Here is a 22,960-nt window from a genome sequence, read left to right as displayed (position 1 = left end):
TGATTTTTATTTTTTTTCCTGAGAATTAAAGTTATGTAGATACGAGCTCAAATCTATTGAAGTAGCATTTAATTCCAGCAATATTGCAGCTTGAAACCACTAAGATTTTATCTTTTTTTTGGGGGGGGGGGAGGCAGAGAGGGGGTTGTAACTGTATAAGTTTTCAGCTGTGACTATACCTTTAAATGAAATCTCTTTGTTTGTGGGATTTCACTGTTTTTTCATGAGGTTTTCATAGTCTGCAGCCCTTACATACCTAATTTCGGTGAATGGAAGCAGGTATAGGCTGTGGTGTCTTGCTGTCACTCAGAAAGCAGAGGCAAACTAGCTAATATGTAAAACCTTCTTCTCAATAATGCAATCCAGGCATACATCAGGTCCTTGAAAAGTAGCTTATAGTATGGCAGATAGAAGGTGTTAACTGAGTTGTTTCGAATAATGAGAAGTGGATGGAAAAGAGCTGATATGCCCACCATAATCAAATACTTTGGAATTTCAGTTACCTCATCTCTCCGTCTTCCTCATTCTTCCCAAGTCTGAATAAAATCACCACATCTTACATATTGCCTTTTTCAAGGCTTTCTAGAAAAAGTCATTGTCAAAAACTATGTAGTAAAGTGTAAGTCTAATCAAAATAATAACTGAAATAAGAGCTGTTGGTTTTGAGGTTTTCATTTTTCTAGGATGAAGGTGGCAGTGGAGGGAGGGATTGTAAAACCTCGTGTTTTCAGTAGCTAGGTGTTACAGTTGCCAGGCAGTGGTACATTTCTAAGTACATGTTATACTATGAAAGGTAAACAAGTTCTGTATCCCCGCTATCCCCCTTTTCCAGCGTAACTCGGATTTAGCTCCTTTGAAACTTGTGAAATAAAATGAATTAAAGGAGGATCAGGTCTCTTATTTTTATGCTGTCTGAGCCATGATTGCTTTTCATGAGGGAGTATCCTTAGCTTGAAGCTCTCGGGTAATAATGAGTTCCTCAGAACAAATTGTTTTACCAACCGTACGACAGAATCTAGGGAGTTACTGGGGTTTCAGCACTATTTCTGTACCATTACAATGAGTTGATCCTGTACTTTGGGATTTGGGTTTGGGAAGATAGGAAACAGATTTTGAGATCAAGATGTGTTGCTCAGTTGTCTTGGTAACTACTAGACTTGTTGCAGATACATTTAAGAAGTAAAAAAGTTATTGCTTAGGTGTCCCAGAAGCTTTTTTCCCTCCACATGTGTACTGTTCCACTACTTTAGCCTTTTTTTCTTTGAAACAACCTCTCCTGGAAACAGTATTCTGCAAATTGCTTCCCTTGGCTGAAGGAAGCTAATTAGACTAACAGACTAACTAGCTGGACTTCCCTGTCTGTTGTTTAACTTGGTTTTCCTGAAAGCTGCATATTTGCTGAAGAGCCTTCTCTTACATTCTAGCAGACCCTTCTCCTTTTCTTGAAGTGGTCTCAACACCATCCAAATATTTCTCTGTACCTGACACAACCTGTGGCTTGCTTGCATTAAAGAATTGAAAAATCTAGAGTTTAACTTACTTGAAAACTTTGCTTTCCATAACAAAATTGATAAACTTGATTTTCCCCTCACAGCATCATTTCCCATTATTAAATCAAGACGACTAAGTGACTCAAAAGTTTCAACAGATGCAGAGTGTTCTCAATCTTGATTCTTGGCTGATACGTCTTCTGTCTCACTTATGTCAAAGATATGTTGCATCAAGACTGTGCAACACTGACCAAGAATACGGCTGAGTAAGATTGTCTTAACCAGAAAGACTGGATGAAGTCTTTATGTGTAGGCAGAGGAGGAAAATCCAAGGGCTTTTCGGACATACTAGTTCTTACCCTCTCTGTGAGTGAAGCTTGAGGCATTCTTACTCACCTTGAGGATAGCCATGCCCGGTAGCTTACTGGATCATATTTTTTAGCTCTGTCTGCAGTTGTTCTATATTGCACTATTAATGGCATCTGAAAGGAAATGGAAAGGGTATTGGGCTTGCTGGGTCGATCTGGGTTTTTTTTTGTAGCATAGATCTAATCCCTCTTTGTTTAAATAGAGAGAAATGCATAGTTTTCATTGCTATAAAAATGTCACTAGTGTAAAAATAACATCATTTGAATTCAGAATTCATCACTGGGGAGTCAGCATTTTCCACTGTGCTCCCTGAGACACTTCTGCCCTTTTACACAGAGGAGAAAAAATGGTAGATTACAAACAACCATATACTCAGATTTAGTAAAGATATGGTTTTAATGATTGTACCTATAACAGAGATTGAAGCTAGTCTCACATTGTAATATTGATCTTAAATGTTGTTCTGCTTTAACATTGTTTATATACTATTTCAATTGCTCTTTCTCTTTGGAAATGGATTTTATTAGTAACCATGATTTAAGTACCAGAGAAACAATTTCAGTGGTCAAAATTTTAGATTATCTGGCCGCTAATTAAAGATGCAATCCATAATACACCCAGGAGCAAAACCAGCAGTAACCTGTCAGAGAATCACAGCAGAGTGAGAGAGAAACACACGTTTCCTTAGCTTAGCTGTTATAGGACTTTTACTTATGGTGCTTAATCATTCTGGTTGGTGAGAGTGGTCAGATTTATTCCCTCAACCAATTTCCATCTGGGATTTGTGATTTGTATTTTTTATGCGTCTTTGGTCTAGTGTGTCTAATTTTCATACTTGACTGCAGAGGTTGCCTGTGGATCCTTGCCAAGATTTTTCTCTAGTGCTTTTGGTTCGCCTCTTCTGTTTGGGCCATAATATCAGTTAACTTTCCTCTGGCAGCAGATGGATGGCTTCAGATACTCCTGGAGTCCATTGGCTCTGTTTCTTGTGTAGGCAGGCCTTCAGCATTAAAAAGTGATGGGAAAGGTCTGTTCCTTTTCTGGTCAGAGCACTCTCTCTCCAGTGCTGTAAAGCATTACAAGATCTGGCCTGTCTGCACTGAAGGTTACTGAATGGTGTTTCTTGCTCAAGTTTAAATTTTAGTTTTGAATAAGGTGGGAATTGGAAGGGGAGAAAAGTTAAATGTTTTTTGAGAGCTCTAACTCTGGTAATTCTAGATCTGTTTACTATTAACAAAAGTTTGGGGTTCTTTTATGTCAGGTCGAGGTTTCTCTCAGCTCCCCTTTCTTTTCATGGAGGCAAGCATGGGCCTGGAGGAAGTAGGCCCATGGGCAGGAAATGAAGGAGCTGTTGTTTGGTTTGGGGTTTTTTTAATCCTGTGTCTGTTATCTTGGCTTCATCGTTGACTGTGTACCAGTCATCAGCTGTTCAGTGTGCTCACGTTCACTGGAACTGGAAACCGATTTTTTTTTTTTTTCAGATGTTCAGTTTAATAATTAGGATGCCTAAAGCTAATTATGACTCTTCTAAAAAATTTCTTATTAATTGAAGACTTGTAAAATGATTCTTCTTACCTGTTTTAAACCCATATTATGAAAACAGGTAGAGGTGATTTGCATAGGCAGTAAATAATTTCTGTTTTCAATAAGCTGTTAAATTTGTAAATATAATAATTTATCTTTTTATTCCTAAAGTACTTTTCAAATCTTACGAAAAGTTGTAAAGACATTTATCAGATCAATTGACATTTTTTTAAACTGGTCTTCTGTGGCTTCACCAATTTATGTGCTGCAGTAGATGAAATGGGAATGTGCTTTTGAAGACTTGCAGCAAGGGTGAAGTTGTGCTATCAAAACAAAAAGTTCAAAAACAAAAGTAGGTACATAGAATTAAAAAACAGAGAGTTAAAAAGGCTGTTGAGCAAAAACATGGTGTGATCCTAGTACTCTGTTATCTGTTACCTGGGAAGTGGCGACATTTCCAGACTCCACAAGAGAGTTGTGTGACTTGTTCAGGTTTCTTTAGTCATGATGTCAGTTCAATTTAAAGAGATATTTAGGAGCTGATGTAAACAATTTTTAAATTGGAAGCAGAAATTCAGATTAATTCCCTGTAATCACAGGGTTAGTCTGAGATGATGTGGTTTAGGAAGTCTGCTTCTGGGTCACCCTTTCCACCACAGAATTTTATATTCTGGTGAGAGCCAAAGTAGATTTAGAAACAGTGGGAAACTGAAATCTGATGTATGATTTGCCTTTAAGTTACTCAGGTGCACACTGCAATTTAATCCAATTCTCTTCCATTCCAGTGTGGCTTGTGTACTCCATTCATTATTGTTCCGTATGGATCTCTGGTGTTAATAACATAATGTTTAGTCATGTTATATGTGATGAAGTTTATAAGTACTCGTATCTAAACAATAGATGTAATTATGTCTTCCCCAGAATTTGTAGGTTTTGTTTATTTTTCTGCTGCAGACTTCTGTGACGGTCATGTTCTAGTAGCTCAGTGGTTCTTTGGTCATAAATTCATGGGTTTGCGTTATTTTCCTCTGTTGCGCTCTGTGCTTTCAGTTGTGGGGAAACGGGAATGGTAATCCACTAAGTCTTGTGCCACAGTGCTTGATCTTTGGCTAGTTGTAGCTCTTCCGTTAGGCACAGGTCTTCTTTTAGGTGCCATGGCCAAGCTGATGTTGTAAGCATGGGCCAGTGTACAGCTCTCGTTTATTTTAATAACAGTATTTATTTCCTTACTTTTTATTAGGAGTCCGTGTACTCTTTTAGGCTAGTTGTGGTCAGAAAAGACTGATGCAGGTAGAAGCTACCCCCTTGTGAAATTTATATACCTTACCAGGCAAGAAAAGGCTTTTCTGTTGAACACCGAGCAGTGTGTTTTAAACTTTGCTCCTGCTGAGTTCAGCAGCAGACCTGGAACTCGGAAATGGAAGCTTCCAAGGTTATTATGAACAAAATTGGAGTAAAAGACTTTGCAGAAAATGCTAAAGGCAAATTATAGTGTTTTTATAATGTGTTTAACTTGTTTAAAATATTACAGTGATACAAGGATTCCACAGGCACCTGTAGCAAATTGTGTGTGCAGAGCAATATTGTGCGTGCAGCTCTTCTGCTTTACAGTTACGATGTTATGAGTGTTCATAGTTGTTCAGCCTCACCAGTATGAACCAATGTGTGTATGTGTGTGCATGTGGTGGGGTGTTAATGTCACTTTCCAGGTGCTGCTTTCGCTGACTGGCAAGAAACATACGTTTCTCAGCTTTTTTTTGTTTAAAGCTGTTTTGGATGAGCTTACTTAGCACATGGCAGCAGAAGCAATCAGATTTCCGAAGCAGGTTACAGTTCAGAAAAGAGAGAGTTGTGTAATATAGGAGAGATGGGGATTCTCTCTAAGGGGGCATTGCATATGCTATTAAATTCTCAGCCATTTTATACCATAGGGGCTCTTTTAAAAAAAAAAAGAAAATATTTTGAAGATGTGTCTCAAAGACACATGTTTGCTAAAAGGCTATGTTGGTTTGTTGAGATAACTGTATCTGTACAAGTGAAATACTGGTGTATTGCTGGAGTCTGGAAAAACATAGATGCTTTGTGAAATTCATCAGAGAATGTGCCAAGACAACCTGCACTTGGGGTGGGATGCCTTTGCAATTTCAGTCAGACATCTCTCTGCTTTTAGTGTGACTTGGAGTTATGGGTAAATATGTTCAAAGGATAGCTATTTTTATGGAAGACATGGGTAAATATGTCCAAAGTTTTTCAGGGAAGACAAAACTATTTTTGCTTACACGGTCACCTGGCATACTAACTTTTCATTTGCAAAAGTTCTGCAAAATAAGAGGAAACAGTTATACTTCTTAGAGGTGAAAAAATTAATTTAAAAAATGTTTGTATGTAAATATGACTCACAATGATACAGGCTGGGGCTGGTGGGGCCAAGGAGGAGCTCTGGCGCACAGCCTGGACAGCAAAAATGGGCCAGCGGTGCCTGGGGCGGTGTGAACAGGACATGGCCCTGAGAGCCAGGGGAGGGCAGGGACTGTCCCCTCCGCTCAGCGCCTGTCAGACCCCACCTGCGTACTGCCTCCGCTTTGGGTCCCCGGTGCAGGGGTGACACTGACAAACTCGTGGGAGGTGAGGGGAGGCCACCGAGACGGTGGGACTGGAGCCCTTGCCCTGTGAGGGGAGGCTGCAGGGCTGGGGCTGGTTTAGCTGGGAGGAGGCATGGCTTCGGGGTCACCCAGCAACAGCCCAGGGGATGGAGGAGATGCAGCTGGGCTCTTCACAGCAGTGTGTGGCGGGAGGGTGGGTTAGAGACAGCCAGCACAAGCTGAAACAGGGCAAATTCAAACTGACTATAAGGAAGAAACCTTTTCCCCACAAGGACAGCCCAGCAGTGGGGGCCAGACAGGTTGTGCTCTCTCCAGCCTTGGAGGTTATCACACCCCAACTGGGTAAGGCCCTGAGCAGCCTGGTCTGAGTTCAGAGCTGGCTGTGCTTTGGGCAGGGCTTGGAGTGGAGACCTCCTGCGGTCCCTCCCTAACCGAGTTATCCTGTTGTCCTCCATGTGACACAAAACAGTGCGTATGTCTGTGTGTAGGTGTAGTCTTGGTTCCACACGGCACACAGGTTTGTTTTGAGACAGTAACAATGGTATTCAGACCTATTGAAAGTGGGATCTTTTATTACAAAAAGTCAGGATTAGACTGTGGAAATACGATGCATAGTGCTCTTACAAAGTAAACTCTGAAAGGCATATTTGGAATAATAATTTAAAAAGCTTCATTTCTGCCTACAGGCACAAGAAAGCAATGATACGTCTGGACTTGGGAAACAAATAAAAAACCGAACTGGAATCTGAACACTCACATTTTCACCTTTTCTTATTGCATGTCTTTTCCTGAGTGGCACTGGGCATGGATGTTGTAGTCTTGCTCTGAGATGATAGTATGCCTTTTGGTTGTGTTTTACATACTTCTTAATATAAAGTAGCAGAGAAAAATCCTTAAATTTCCAGCGTTTTCTTTATATTGCTTGACAAATATGTGGAGATGTTTGCTTTTTCTTCTTTACAGGCAGGAAGATAGTTTAACCTTCAGCAAACAGCTAGTTGCAGTAGTAATCAACCTCTGATTTCTCTATTTTGGAGACAGATTCATCCATCAAGTCCTGAGTGCAAAGCTAAGAGTGCTTAGAGAGCACTTTGCCGTCTATGTTTGATTACTGGTGCACAGCTGCTGTTCTGAGTAATTAATGTGAGAGTATAATATCTTTCAGATGGGTGCTGTGTCTTTATTTCCAAGGTCAGATGACCTCTCTTGCTTATATTCTCTTCTGTCTATGGCATTTTGTGTAGGTTATTGATTTTTGTTTGCTTGCTGGAAGTAAAGTGCTTCTTGAAGGCCGGGTGAGAAAAATCAGGCAGACCTTGTATTTGCTTGAGGGAAATGCTACTAAGAATAAAAAAAAAGTAATTTTTAGTAGTCTTCCAGCTACCACATATGAAAAGGGATTTAGTGCTTATAACCTCCAACCTTAATAGGTGGTTCTTTTAATTACTGTCCTGAAGACTGATTGTTAAACAGTCAAATAAATGTACTTGACTTAGCAGCTTACTTTTCATTGAAGGTTATTTGGGCTTAGGTGACTGAAGGGCATTTATTCAGATCTACAATTTTATAAGTAAACTTATCTTCTCTTCTAACAATTAAAATTTCTCTTTTTTTGAAAATTTCAAAATACATTTTAAAATAATATTTTATTGTTTGCAAAATTAAGAAGTGAAATTAAATTGAAATTATGGGAGGAAGGGCAAACAGAAGAGGACCTTTTTCAGTAAAAAGCTTTAAGTAAAGCTTAAAGTTTCTTCCTCATCCCCTCAAAAGACACAATCTTGAAAATTTCAGGATATCAATATTTGAAATTAACCCGAGATCATTCTTCAGATAAGGGCAATTTCACAAGTGGAACTTTGGAAACATTGAGTTTGCAAAAGGAAAATATTGGGGCTCTCAGGTGGTTTTTAACAATGTTCTGTATGGTTTGTGATCTCCATATTTTGTTTCTCACAGCTAGACATGTCAGTGATGCTGTCTGTCCATTGTATGCATTATATTGTGAGCCTGTGTTAAGACTTCTAAAACAGGATCACATATTTTCAGATATTACCAGAACATCCGTTGTCATAAATATTGTGGCATCTGACACCTTATTTGACTTGAGGTATAGCTAGTCTTCATGCAGTTGAATTTTGCCTTCTTTTCTAACTTAAGATAATTCAGTTAAAGATGTGGCAGGATACATGTGATAAAGATTTCAGAAAGTTGGTCATCATCCTGTGTTTATGTGTAACTTCATTTCATTCAACTAGTACTGCCCTTTTTCTGTGGGTGGCCAATGACACTTAGGTGTGAGTCAGGGGCTACTTTGAATGCAACAGATTTAAGGTAGAATTTTTAAACAGTCCTCTGTTTTAGCCTAATTCTGTCTATGTGCAAAGCAATGGAAATTTTATAACTGACTTCAATGGAAGCAGGAAATCCTGCTTGGAATGGACTTTTCAAAGGGTTGTTTTGCCTTGGCATTTTCACCCTTCTTTTTGTGGGCTTAAAATGGAAAGCTCTCCAGTATTGTTGTTCTTGTTTACTTAAATAATATGTCATATGCTGTGGGGAGGAGAGTCGTTTGTTAGTTTTGGCACACACTTGCATACACACCTGTACTCTGCCCATTCTTCCCTGATTTCTTGGAAGTTTTAGCTGGAAAAGACCTTGCCTTGTCACTGAAGCCTTCTTACTAATGTACCTTCTTTAGCCGGAAAAAAGAAACCGAGTTTTTTCATAGTTCTTTTGAAAAAGGATTAGTTTGTGTAGAACATCTTTATCTGTTCAGTTAATGTGATTTATTAGCTATTATTTTACAACTGCATTTTTGATACACTGTATGATATACTATACATTTTTCTCCCTTGTGATGATGGTAGGAAAGGCAAGTCTTAGAGGTTAAACACAGCATGCTAGATTTGCAAAAGCTGTGTATAAGCTGTTTCTGAAAATGAAAAGATCTGTCTGGAACAAGGGCCAAGTTGTATTTTGTTTCCTTTTTTTTTTTTTTTTTAAAGGACTCCTAAGGTCTTAAGGCTAAAACATTAGGTGTGACAAAGATAAGGAGTGTTTGCTGGGCTGGAAGCTGCACCCACTAGATTTCCAATGGAAGTATAGTGCAAGTAACTCCCACCTAACCTTGCCTGCCTATCAACTTTTCCAATAGAGGGCAGCTGAAATTCCTGTTGGTTTCTCGTCACAGGAAGTTATTGCCCCCGCTCTTTTGCAGAGAGCTCATTTAGTCAGCAAAGTGTCACCTCAGCCTCCTTGCCGCAGTTCAGTAGATTTGATTCAAGTTCTATTTTACATTCACGGAAATTTTTTTAATTGGTAGTTGACACATGCTTTTATAGACCCTTCAAGTTATACGTCTTCCAACAGGTACCTTTTCCTTTAGTACTTACCAATAAGTCACAGGCTAGAGCTGTATTTTACTTACAGGTATGTAGCTTGACTTAGGGACCTAGAAGGACATAAAATGTCCTTTTTATGACACTACATTTTAAAAACAGAGGGCAAGGTTCAAAATAGCTGAAGCTGTTACATAAAAATGAAACCTTCTGAGCTAGATAGGCCTGTTTGCGCTATGAAACTTGTAGAAGCTAATCTGTATTCTGATGGAGTTTCCTGTTTCTATGGCCTGTATATTTACAATTATTGACAATGTGCTTCTCTAGGGAGAGGGAACAGGTGCTTTAGATATCTGAGAGTGCATTTTTATTTCTAATGATTTTTTAAAAGTGCGGAGAAAGACTAGCTCAGCTGAAGATACCATACTGAAGAAGTGCAGTATGGATAGCTGTCATGTATCTGAGCAATTGCAGACTCCTGTGATGGGACTAAGTCTGTCATTTTACATTACAGCATCCTTCCTTTGCACCGAGTTAGTGAGCTGTAGGGAGAGCGGTGGAGCAAAGGTGGAATATTTCTGTCATATCTCTACCATGGTTGAGGCCCTGGCAAAAGGTAGCTTTTCTAACATGTGCCTGCCAATGTCATTGAAATGCCACAGCAGTCCATGGAATCATATCCAAGGAGTTGCTTGGAAATGATTCTTCCACAAAGAATTTGTCTGTAGAAGTGAGAAGTGCAGTCCCCAGGGGGGTTGTTGTTGGTTGCTGCTGTTGGAGATCATTTGCATGGGAGGTCATACTGTTGTGCTGGCTGTCCTCTGACTTCAGAGCTGATGAAGTCAAACGTTTGTCTGCTGGGGAAGGAAGGGTGCCTTTTGTTGCTTCTGCTTATTGACTCCACTTTTTTTTAATAGTAACTTCAGAGGGTTTTTTTTATTTATTTCTTTCCAGCTGTGACAGACAAAATGTCAATAGAATAAGTTACCTACCCACCAGAACTTGCCATGAACCATTTGGTTGGACCGCCTGAGGGGGAGGTAAGTGAAGAGCCAGCAAATGGAGCAGTGAACGAGTCAGTGGAGGCTGACCTGGAGCACTCAGAGGTGGAAGAGGAACAGCGGTATGCAACTCGCTACCCAAGGCATACAAACAGCAGCCAAGGGGGCCTGTCTGGGCAGGAGGAGGAAGGGATGCTAGCTCGTTCAGCCAGCACTGAGAGTGGTTTCCACAATCACACGGATACTGCAGAAGGGGATGTGATAGCCACAGTGGAGGACAGTTATGACACAGAGAGAGTTCAGGAAAATGAGGATGAGAGCGCATATGCGGTGCAGTACAGGCCTGAGTCTGAGGAGTACACGGAGAATGCCGAGGCCGAGCATGGCGAGGCCATTCATAATCGAACATTGCCCAATCACTTACATTTCCATTCCATTGAACATGAGGAAGCCATGAATGCAGCCTACTCGGGTTATGTCTACACACATCGGCTCTTCCATCGAGGAGAGGATGAACAGTATGCTGAGCCTTACGCCGACTACGGACTGCAGGAGCATGTGTATGAGGAGATAGGAGATACACCAGACCTCGATGTTAGAGAGGGGATCCAGCAGTATGAGCGGGAAAGGGAGGAAGCTGACAATTACCGCAAGGAGGCACTTGGTGCCCGCCTTCACCATTATGATGAACGGTCTGATGGAGAGTCTGACAGCCCTGAGAAGGAGGCAGAATTTGCGCCCTACCCAAGAATGGATAGTTACGAACAAGAGGAGGACATTGATCAGATTGTAGCAGAGGTAAAGCAGAGCATGAGCTCCCAGAGCTTAGACAAGGCAGCTGAAGACATGCCAGAGGCGGAGCAGAGTTTGGAGCATGGTCATGCGCTTGCTGGTGGTGGACATGAAAGTAATGGCCAGCTCCCAGCTGGTTCTCGAGTTACATCCAGCTCAGGAGAATCTGTACAGAGGTACAGCAAGGAAAAGAGAGATGCAATTTCACTGGCCATCAAGGATATTAAAGAGGCTATTGAGGAAGTGAAGACAAGGACCATCCGTTCTCCTTATACCCCTGATGAACCTAAGGAGCCTATCTGGGTGATGAGGCAGGACATCAGTCCAAGCAGGGACTCTGACGACCAGAGGCCACTAGATGGAGATGTGAGTATACAAAGCTTTCAGCTCTCAGGTTATGTATGTCTCGTTCCTTTAATGGTGACATACGTGGCAGTGAAGGAGGGTTCGTTTTATTCTTGTTCCGTGACTCACCCTTCAATAAAGTATGTAGTGCTTTGTCTATTTTAGATTTGTACTCTAGAGAGCATGTCAGAGGTAAGCACGTGCATTATCAGTGGGCCAAATTTTTCTTTATGAAGTGCCGCTGACCGCAGTTGTACTATACAAGAATTTGTCACATGAAGCTCTTTACTTGTTTTTTTCTGAAGAAAATGCTGTTACATTTTTTACTACCATGGGGATATTTTAGAATAGCTACCCAACACTTTGTCTTCTATTATCTATCCTTGTGCATTTCTGTTAATTCTAGGTTTCTAAGTTTCATTTTCTGTCACATAACAGTCCTAACAGTTCCATCAGAAATCTATTAATATTCTCATGATGGTATCATAGATCAGATTCGTATTCCAGAAAAGCTGCAGGTTTTTTGTCCACTTGCAGGCTCTAGAAATATATTATGAACCTCAGTATATTACATTATTACTGTAAAGTGTATTCACTCTCCAGCAACCTGAGTACTGAAGGCCATCATTCAGATTTACAGCATCAGCATTTCTTAAACTCTGTACTTCAGGCATGAGGCTTAACTTGGATCAGAATCAGTTCCCAGTTTGTGGTTCCAGCTGCCTGTATGATAATCTTTACGTGAAGTTTTATGGGTTTTCTCAATTTCTAATAAAATAAACTCATAAACAACTGTTAACTGCATTAACTTTATGCCTGATATGAAAAGAGCTGGTAGGCTAAATTTACTGGCCAAAAAATGCCTGTCATAGGGACACATGCTATTATTTGAAGGATAACTGCACTGCAAACATCTGCTCCATCCTCTTTATTGCTGTGGAATGTTTTTTGTGACCTTTGTTTTTTTGGAAGAACACTGAAAATAGAACTTTTTGTGTGTTGTTTGGTGTTTTAAACTGAATTATTGTAATGTTCTAGGAATGCATGAGAACTATCCAAAAAACCTCAGCCTCTGCAAAGGGAATTCAGATGGTGAAAAAAGATCCCATGCCATGTAGATCTATGACAGGCTTCTGATTTTTTTATCTGCCTTCAAAACGATGAAGGCTAGTGTTCTACAAATGGGAAGAGACTTTTGGAGCATGGTGTTTGAGTTGCTGAAAAGACACACAAGCTGATAGAGACATGTAACTTCCAGATTTTATATTTCCTTGAAAACTGTTGGAAACACACAATGATTAGTATGTTTGGGTTGGTTTTTTGTTTCTTCATAGTTTCATTGAAACTTTTTTTTTAAATCTATATTGCAAAAATTACTTCTACAAATATTTTAAAAACTATGTCCGTTACAGAGTTGATTAGCAGTCACATGGAGGGCTAAAGCAATCTTCCCAAATTATTCTAGATGGGAGAACAATTATTTTTAACTTAACTTCTTCAAAAATTTCCAAAAGCTGTAAACAGTTCTCTCCCCTTTTTCAAATAGATCGCATTACTCTTTTGCTGTACATTTTGTTCACCATATTGTCTGTGTTTGTAAGTGCTGTCTTTATCTAGGAGGATCAAAGAACTTCCCATTGCTCCCTGATTGTCAGGTTGTAACACCCGGTACCATCATGGTCTCAGTGACACCAGGCTGAGGATCCTGAGAGCACTGAGTCCTTCTTGAAGGTGCTCCAGCTGCTCTCCAAAATCTTGCTGCACCTTGCAGAATTTAACTTCTCTAAGGTGTGCTGGTAGGACTCAGCCTGGTATGTTCATATAGTAAACAAAAGCGGTGTTTCTGTTGGGCTGTATTTACATTAGGTATTTAAGTACATAGGGGTTTCCATTTTGCTCCAAAAGTTAATTTCTCATTCGATATTTTTCATAGCCTGTCAGATAAGAACCTGACTGAGATTTTCAGTGCTGGCTGTAATCAAAACAGTGATGTATAATGACAGTTAGTATAGCTCAGTGCAAAGATAAATGATGGTTGTAGATGTGCAGACAGTCTGTGTTTTCAGAAAGAGGAAGTAAATTAAGCAAATAGTTTAGAAGATCTGTAGCAGATGGAGGGGAATACATGTTGTAGAGGAAGGTACTTGGGACTGGGCAGGAATTTTGTTTTTCACTGAAGTATGTATTTGCTTTACTGGATTCTTTAATTCAGATGCCAACTCATGAACAGTCTGAACGGTCTGCTTTCTTTAACAAAGCATTCCTAGAATTGCTTAGCAGTAAATTGGGCAAAATTATGTTGTGTTGACTAAGTGACCATGAGTGATCAATTGTAATAAAAATATAGTTGAAGCCCATTCATCTAAATGTAGATTTTTCTTCTGTCTCCCTTGAGAAAGAAATAGGATCTCAGACAGGAGCTTTTCAGTGTAACCAGTATATGCCAGAGATGTTATTCGGTCTGATCTGCAACATTGGCCTTGAAATAAGAAGGAATTACATAAGTAGTATTATACTTTCAGGCAAACACCCTTTTCTTCCCGCAGAAGTATCAAGGAGCTGCAGATAAGTGATGCAAATTGGGTGCTTTTATTACCTTCAGTTATTTTGCAGGTCCGCTTTGAAAATTGTCCCCGCATTGTTTTTTAACAAAACCGTTTTGCTTTTAAAGACAGAATTTACTTGAAAATATTTGTAGTCATTTTGTGTTGTTAATCATGTGATACTAAAACTGGTAAGACCTCTTTAGATCCAAACAGCAGTCACTTTTTATTCAGCTAAACGTTCTCCACGAGAGAGCGATGAAGCCAGGAAGTCAGAATAATGAATTGCAGCGGAGACTCATTAAATACGGCAACTTCTTTTGCCTTTTTTCACAAGAAAGTGAATTTACTCCCCAGTGCTGAGTATTTGGATGATACATTCACAGCAGAATGTTTGGTAGAATACCACTTGGAAGTGTCCAGCGACTATTTTGAGAAGCTAACAATCCAGAAGTGTTCAGCTAGCCTGCAGCTGGGTATAGTTTGGGACTGTTAGGAAAGACATGCAATGACTGTGATGGTAAGAAAGCTACAGATCACTGTACCCCTGGTTTATACACAGTTTAATCTGCTAGGAATTTCAGTCATTCCTATGTATTTCTCCATGTATTCTCAAGAAATGTTTGGTAGGTATACAAAGAAAGAAAATTGCTCACAGCCCATGGACAGTTCTATTGTAAAAAACTCTGGTAGGCTGTGATGTAGGAGGCAGGTAGCAGACTTCTGTGAATAAATAAATAGTGTACTGAAGTACCTGCTTGATATTTAACGATGGAGGGTATTTGCTGTTGTATGCCTTGTGCACCCTGGTTCAGTGATGCATGCTTTCACTTGAATAGGAGACGGTCTGGACATGTAGTTTGTGGGGAAGGTATTGTGCTTGTGTATTTGATAAAAGCTGAAAAATTCTCTCATTGTCCTTTGAATAAATGCAGTAAGGTTTTTTTTTTTTTTAATTTGCCACACATATGAGATATGAACAATTGACTTATATTCCCAAAATCTGTTTATCAGAAAACTTTTTAAACCAAAGCAGACCATCACGTGGATATGGCCTTGTGAGGATCTTTTTCAAATACAATAGCAGTTAGAGCTGCACAACTGCAAGAAATATGACATCAGGAAACTGACACCCATGATTGAAAAGACTGTGGAACTGCAGTTAGGTTGTGTTTTCCGAGTGTGAAATGGGAGAGAATCTGTTCACATCATACCGAACAATGTTCATAGCTGGAGACCAGCATGGAGCTTATGGTATGCATGTGTCAGAGAGTGGTGGAGGGGGATACCTTTTAGGAAGGCGTGTTCTTCTAGACGCACACAGTTATCCCACTGGAAGGGAAGGCCCATATCCCATTTAGGTAGGTCTTGCCCATCATTCTTCTCTGTCACATTCTCCACCAGAAACCTGCTGTGAATCTGCCTAGCCAAGCACAGAAACAGTGGTGTTTAACGGTCTAAATAGAAGGCATCTGCAGTGCATGATCTGGACTTAAGGATGAACACATGTTCAAGTGGAAAAGGGAATTGCTTTGTGTAGTAAATACCTCAGAATACAATTAAAAATTCTGGTGTATAAACAGTATGGAAGGTCTAAAAAAGCATCTTTAATGTGTCACAGAGCTTTGAGAACAGTGTCTTGCTTAGCTGTGAAAGTACAGAGACCTGCTGAGAAAAGCACTGAAAGGCAGGAAAGCTCAAGTAGATTTTTTTTTTGGCTGGGATTTAAAGAGAATTTCTGTCCTCTCATGTCCAGAGAAGAGAAGCAGGCTGCCTGCTTCACTTCTGCCATAATCAGGAGAAAACAGTGGTTTGGAGGGAGAAATTTGCCATTTCAGAGGCTACATACCATGACCTTTTTCTGAGGTCCATTCAGATATCCATGGGGTTATAGATCTGAAAGCCAAGTTTTGCTGACCTGCAGGGCATGGTTTGTTGCAGCGTACCAATATTTCAGTTTTGCAAAGGCCTCTCATCAGTGTTCACAGTCTCTGTTCCTCTGCAGTCACTTGAGGTGGTGCAGTGTTAGAATAAACGCTAATATAAAGTAAAACCATGTACATGGGTGGTTTGGATTTGTGAAGTACAAATTCAGAGCTGAAGACAAGCCTTTCAGGTAGAACAGAACTGAGCTGCATTGTTTTTCTTCTGTGTTCTTTTTGGTTACGTATATTTTATTTAAACCTTTGAGTTCCCAGTTGCAGGATTTTTTCAATTCTGATAACTCCAGAAGTGAAGGGTTTTCATGGAGATGAATTTGCCTCACTTTTTCCACAGCAGGAGTAATGTATTATTAACAAGGCAATAGAGAAGTCTGTTTTAAATAATTAATCAGGTTTCAGTAATAGGTGAACAAAGGAGGAAAAAAAAGAGAAAGAAAAGAAATTAAATAAAAGATGAGTTTATATTGGTAGGATATTGTTTTCTTTTTCTGAGCAGACCTTTTAAAACTGTTGATTGAGCACACAGAACACAGGTCATCTTTCCATCATCTATGTGAGACCACAGTCTTAAAATTATACAGAAAAAAAATGCCCCAAAAGCCCCAAACCAAAAATCATTTAGAAAAAAAGTAAACAAAAAGCATTTTAATATCCAGGGCAGAAAGCTTTATGCTGATTCATCAGTCACACAGAAAAAAGCTTAAATTTATCAATTAGTCTGCTTGAAGACAAACATTCTCCAGATGAGTGACAGGCTTTTAAATTACAGTGGGCACTGGATACATAACCCCTTGAATATTTCTTTTTGGTTTAGTATGTTTTTTAATTATTGAAAGATGAAAGCAATTTCAAGTGATTTTTCTGTGCTGTTGAAAACTAGAACAGCACTTGTTAAGGTCTTTTGAAAACACAGGAGGGATCCATACCAATTTTTTCAGACTGACACATGAAGCTGCATTCGAACTACAAGTTCAAGTGAAAGTACAGCTAAGGAAGTCTGTACTCGAGAGAGAGAAACAGCCAGCACTGAACCAGCTTCCAGGAGCCCTGCTGCGCTGGCAGCCTTCCCTCCAGCTTGCATGCAGCTGGACAGACCCTACCTGCATAGCCTCTGTGTGTGATCTGACGGGCAGTCAGTGTCTGTACAGCCTAAGATTTCATTCAAAGAGAAGTTACCAGCTCACAAAGTGTCACTGTGGTACTGCATGGTTACTGCTACTGACCCATATGGCCAAGAGACTCTTTGAAATGGGCAAAATAAAGGGCATCTTGCCCAAAGAAGCTCAGTTACATTTATTGTTTGCTCACTTGGACTTTTCTGTGTCATCAAAACTTCTGTGTATTGTTAGGTATATTTTTATTTTATATCTGAGATTTAGTAATATAACAGTAACAGGTGGGGTCTTTCTTCAAAGACTTTGACAGAGGTACACAGTTACTGCTTAAGTCAAAATCTGTCTTTTGGTAACTTCAATGAATTTTACTGAAGAATTACAACTCAGTAGTGTTGTGCAGACACTCAAGGACAGTGTGTTTGTTTTAAAAAAGCTAGTTTATTTGGAGTTTTTGCATACAGTAACGTGTGGACAGTGAGATCTCTCAAGTGGAATGGTCAGTCATTGTCCAGATGGTGGCAAGTGGCAGGAGGCTCTGTCCTTGCAGGGCATGGTCGGCTGGATCAGGGGAGATTCCCCAAACTAAGACTCCCCAAACTGCATTTGTTCTCAGGTCTTACATACAGCTGGTCTGTGATCCTACATGACCACTCTAGCATGGAAGATTCATTGCTGTAGTTTACCTTAAGCTACATACAAAACACCTCCTATGTTAACTGTGTACATAAGACTGTCATACGTGACCTTGTCTGCATCTACAGAAATAGTTTCTGTTGACTACGGGCACGTATCTTACTCATCCTTGGTCATTTTTGCAGCAGAAACTGCGTGGGGGAGCTGTTGGGTCAGCCAGAGTCCCTGCCCAGGATGGTAGTTAGCACCCTGAAGTGATCAGTTGTGCCTCTCACTTGCCATATGCACAGGAGGAGCCTGCTGGGGGAATCTCTGAGGCTGCCTGAAATTCCTGTGTGGATAAGTCCTATAGCAATTGGTCAAACGCTTTGTTCAGAAGTGAGCAGTTCAGTCAGTTGCCTGGTCTCAAGTCAACTGGTCATATCATCTGTACACAAACTGGCAGGGGCCAGGTCCTGGACCACCCAGTAACCTGATGAGTAAGCTCACTGGGTATGTGCAGAGGCAGTTACACCATGATTACCATTACACCACACTACAGTACAAACTTAAGTCTCATCCTTATGTCATAGCTATAAATTAAATTACATAGATTGTGCCACAGTATGCATATATGTGTACAATAGTTCTGAGTTGGTTTTATTTTTTCAAACCCTCCATTTTTAACACTATAGTTAAAGCAAGTTTAAACAAAGACAACCAATAATGATGTTTAGTTATACTGTAAGGAAATTTAGCTTTCAGCTGTATCCTTTATGGGTACTTTATGCCGTCTAAAAGCTGTAAACATATGTTGATGGTCTCAGTCTACATTTTGTTGAGTAGAATTTGAACTGTTCAAATCACAGTAGATATTCAGCCACAATGTAGTTGTGCTAAAACGTAAGAGATTTACTGCCATAGTTGTGCTGTACTGGGCAGTGCTTGTGAAATTATGCATCTGACTATACTTGCATGTTGGACCTGAATGTTTCACAGTGCTTTGACCTTTGTCTAATGTGTATGCGTACCTCTGAGAAGACTTTTTATGACTGAAATCAAATAAATTTAAAAGCCTTGCTTTATCCAGTTGTCTCCTCTGAACTAATGTACAAGATTATATTTGCTATTCCTCTGCCAAGAAGCCTGTAGGGGGACATTAAGTGTCATATAAGTAATGGCCTTTTGTTTAAGTGCATCTTGTGTTGCTGAAGTATTTGTTGATTTCATACCCTCTGTCCCAGCCTTGTATGTGATGCTGTGACCCACTAGGTTATACTCTTTTCAGATAAGCTGCTGCTAAAAGCAGGTACAACACCACTGCTGTTATAAAACAAGAGCAGGTGGTTGTGTCTGAAGATGTGTCAGTTATGTTTGTCTTCACGAGCTATTCAGTAGCCAGCTGGGTTGGCCTGGAAAGGTTAGATGCAACAGGATGCAACACAATCCTCTCCTGTTACAAGTTCTGTTACTAAACCCCTCTGCACAATAGCAAGGAAGGTTTCTCAGGCGGAGTGGGTTGCATGTCAGTCAGAGTCAAACAACGCCGAAATTGAGATGGAGAATTTTTGGATGTACCAGATTGAGTATCGTAAGAAAAATGTAAGTAGATTTTCAAGAGGAAAACTGGGGTAACTAGTACTTTTTTGTCTGCACTTAAGAAAACACTTTGTAATTCCATTGATGGAACTCTCTACGTAGTAACAGCGTGCTTCACATGAACTTACTGTGTTTGTTCTGACAGCATTTTTGTTAGGCTTCTAAAACTTGTTTTGTTAAGAGACAACGAAGCATTTATTTTAGACTTCAGTTGCAGTGTTTTGAGCAGCTATAGAAGTTGTCTATCCACTATGATGTATCAAAATATTTCTTGTTATTGCTGTGACTGCGTTCTTTCCTTGTGCATTGTATATGGTACTTCTAAAAATGCATTTTGATGCAGAAGAGAACTGAGTGTTTATTCTTCAAAGACTGAAATTTTTTGTACAAATATTTTTGGGGACAGCTCTCATGTCATGTCATGTAGCAAACTTTATAGGATGTTTGATAGTTGGGTTTGGTGGGTTTTGGTTTTGTTTTGGTTTTTTCCCCTAGAAAAATGTGAGCAGACATTCAAGCAGAGCACATGGAAAGCCGTGTGATTATGTTGATGGTTGCTTAATTCTGATACTTTGTAGATGAAAACAGCTGAGTAAAGGTATTTGTAGTGCTACTGGAGTAGCTGTTAATACATTTTAAATGGTGCAAAACTTCTTGATGTCAGCAACCAACTGGTTTAACTTAGATTTTTTTTTCCCCCCACACTACTGTGGAACTCAGTGTTTCAGCTGGAGTGGAGGCATAGCAGGAGGGCACTCCTAGATTGGAGCTGCTGCCAGCTCAGAGCACTGGAAGTGTATCCCTTTTCTGGTATGACTCATTGGCTTAGAGAAAAGCCACATCATGTAATTGTTTATGAAACGAGAAGGGTAGTATTTGACCTTTTTGCCATCAGTGATGAACTGATGAGCTGGCAAAGCTAGGGCCAAGCTCCCTATGTCAAAGGAGAGTGTAGAATGCCAGACCTGAAGGTCTAAACACCCAGCTTGCATAGCTAAATGCTAAACCTTCTTTTGAGAATTCACATTTTGGCATGTGCACTGACATGTTTTGCAGATATCTCCTTAAGATCTGCCTTTAAAAATGCCTGCTGGGTTGAAGCTTTGTGCTCTCTTTCGTTTTGGTCACCTTCATTAATTCCAGACTCCGTGTTCCTCTGTCATACTCCCATACCAGTCCCCCTGGTCTGGACTTCAGATACCTCACTACAGCTTTTTAGTGTCACCACCATTCATTAGGAATTGCCTACGATTAGAATGTCCTTTCCCAAAGCATTCTTTCCCTTTACCAAGATACATGCTGATGGATCACATAGATCTCAATATTCCATGACACTGCTTTTGTATGCTGTTCCTTTGTTTTTGTGCTATGACATTCTTGATGATCATGAACGACTAGGACATGATTGGAAAGACAGTTTCTCCACTGAATTGTTTACGGCGCAGGGAGAAAAATGAGGAAATCTGATCTAGAGAGCATGTATAATACTAAGATCATAGCATGAACTGTGAAATATTGTCCAAGTTTGCGCTGTATCTAGGATGAGGAATCATAGTCCTTGATTACACTTATATTGAGTAGTCCTTGAATATATCCATAAGTCCTTGAATACGTTAGTATTACTCTCTGCAATTTATAAAAGTTGTTTTCAAAGATGACAGAATAACATTTATGGACAACCACTGCAGCCTACCTCTGCTCAGATTAGATTAGTTTAGCACTTCATGTTAATTATACCTGAGAGCATGTGTGCTTATGGGGAAATTGCAGTCTTTTCTTCACTCTCCCCAATTTGACAAGTAAGTAATCTTTAGCTGAATCCCTCTGTTCTGGTCATGGTCAATTCACCTGTGTCCCATCACAGCTTACTTCTTAGTGATTTTATCTTTTCTTTCCTAGAATGTCAGAGCTTAAGACAACAGTCTGCATTGCCTTCAGTAAGCAGCCTTCAGTAAGCTCACAGTCATTAGCCTACGTGCAATAGGCATGTACTTGTGCAACTGAAAGTCCTGTAACTGCAGCTTAGTTGAATGCTGACAGTAAGTGTAAGCAGTTGGCCTAATACCAGTATCAGACAATCCTCCATTCACCTTGCAAAAATAGTTTTACGACACACTTTTTGGCTGAACGCTGCTTGCCACTGAGTACAGCTTTTTGTTTTCCAACTGCTTCATTTCATACATTACTGACAAATAACCACAGGTGTTTTTAAAAAGATTTAGCTGTTTAGAATAAGTCCACTGAGATACTGATATGTGATCATTATGATAAAAAGCAAGGGTAACAACCTTTTAAAAGTGTTTGTGTTGTTTTTTTCTTTTTTTTTCCCCCTCTCATCTCTTATTTGCACTTCCAAGTTAAAGGAAAATACGAAAGAACAGTTTCTACATCGGTCACTTAGATTATTATTTAATTTTCTTGCCATGTCTAGTCTCCATCTCCAGATTCCTCTTCACCTCGGGGTGCTGAATCGTCAAGTAGGCAACATCACCAGGATGTCTGCAGTACAGCGGAGGCCTCCACTAATAAAGAGGTAGAGTGAAATCTTTTTAAAAGCCACAGTTTTGTTCATGCTGCTTATGCCTTTTTATTTTCCTTGCACCCTTGTACCTGTGCAATCCCTTCTCCTGAAATTGCAACAGACTTGAAAAGCTGATTTGTAGCTCCTTTCCCTTACGCTTGCCTGGCTGTCTGACTGAATTTCTAACCTACTTAAGACTGTTTATCATGGCATTTCTGACTCTGTGTTCAGCTGCCACTAAATTTATTTAACAGGCTGGGAGGTATTGATTTACCAAACAGCCAACATCATCTCTGTATTAGAGGCAAAAGGAAGAAGCCCTTTTCTTTTTTCCATGCAGAATGTCTTCCCGCAAAGAAAAGAATGTTTCTCAGTCAGGTGAAAAAGCTTGCTTAAAAAAAATTAAATAGGTAGTAATTTATGCTGCTTAATATTTTGTCATTGTAGAAACTGACCTGCCAGTGATTCACAGCCAGAATTCAGTTCCTAACTCCATGCTCCTCAAAATAAAGCTAAATACTTACTTACTTTTTTTTTTGTTTCTCCCCTCACCTGGCAGCTTTTTACACTGCAGTAGTTCCACCAACACAAAATGAGTGAGTAGAACTTGTTGCAGTGTGAAAAGAAAATAATTTGGCATGAAAAGTATTTGGATTAGTATAGAATGGCTGGGTCTATAAACAGAAAAATCTGCAAATATTTGGTTTATTTGCTTTTTGTCTTTTAAACTTAAAAAAAATCTAGAAACTGTAGTCTAACAAGATGCCATATTGTTACTGATAGCAATGAATGAGTTATTTTCCACAATGAAAAAAAGTGTTCTACTATAACTAGAAATACTGATTAAAATTGAAACACTAATTAGTAATCCATTCTTTCTCTTTTTCTTTTGTTATTATCAAGGAATAAAAAAGCTTCTAACATGTATGTATTTGTGCTAGTCTGTATTTGCACTAGTCTGTATTTGCATTTAGAAAGTAATGAAAGGTTTCAAAGGACTTAAGCAACTAATTTTTCATGTGCTAAAGCCTTCAACAATAGTTTGTGCCATTAAATTTTCATCTGCTATATTGTTAGTTTGTTAAAGCCTTTAGCTTTCTTCAGTACAGATTTTGTGACTTCATATATATCCTAACTTTTACCAGTTTTCAGATACCGATAA

At 39.6% G+C, this 22,960-nt stretch overlaps 1 protein-coding gene across 4 annotated transcripts in view; it reads left to right on the top strand.

The window, feature by feature from the left end:
* The window catches only part of APBA1 (amyloid beta precursor protein binding family A member 1), a 103,986-nt gene that overhangs the window by 53,990 nt on the left and 27,036 nt on the right, over positions 1–22,960 (top strand). For all 4 annotated transcript variants that reach the window (XM_087742324.1, XM_087742321.1, XM_087742323.1 and 1 more), the window contains exons 2-3: positions 10,282–11,486; positions 21,709–21,810. In XM_087742324.1, coding sequence (XP_087598450.1) covers positions 10,335–11,486; positions 21,709–21,810 — 1,254 coding nt within the window. In that variant the 5' untranslated portion in view covers positions 10,282–10,334. The remainder of the gene's footprint in view (positions 1–10,281; positions 11,487–21,708; positions 21,811–22,960) is intronic.

This window comes from Nipponia nippon, unplaced genomic scaffold, assembly GCF_047370975.1.
Source record: "Nipponia nippon isolate SJK-2023a ecotype South Korea unplaced genomic scaffold, ASM4737097v1 scaffold_8, whole genome shotgun sequence".
NCBI lineage: Eukaryota > Metazoa > Chordata > Aves > Pelecaniformes > Threskiornithidae > Nipponia > Nipponia nippon.
The sequence above is the reverse complement of the archived record's forward strand: the minus strand, read 5'-3'. Positions and strand labels throughout refer to the sequence as shown.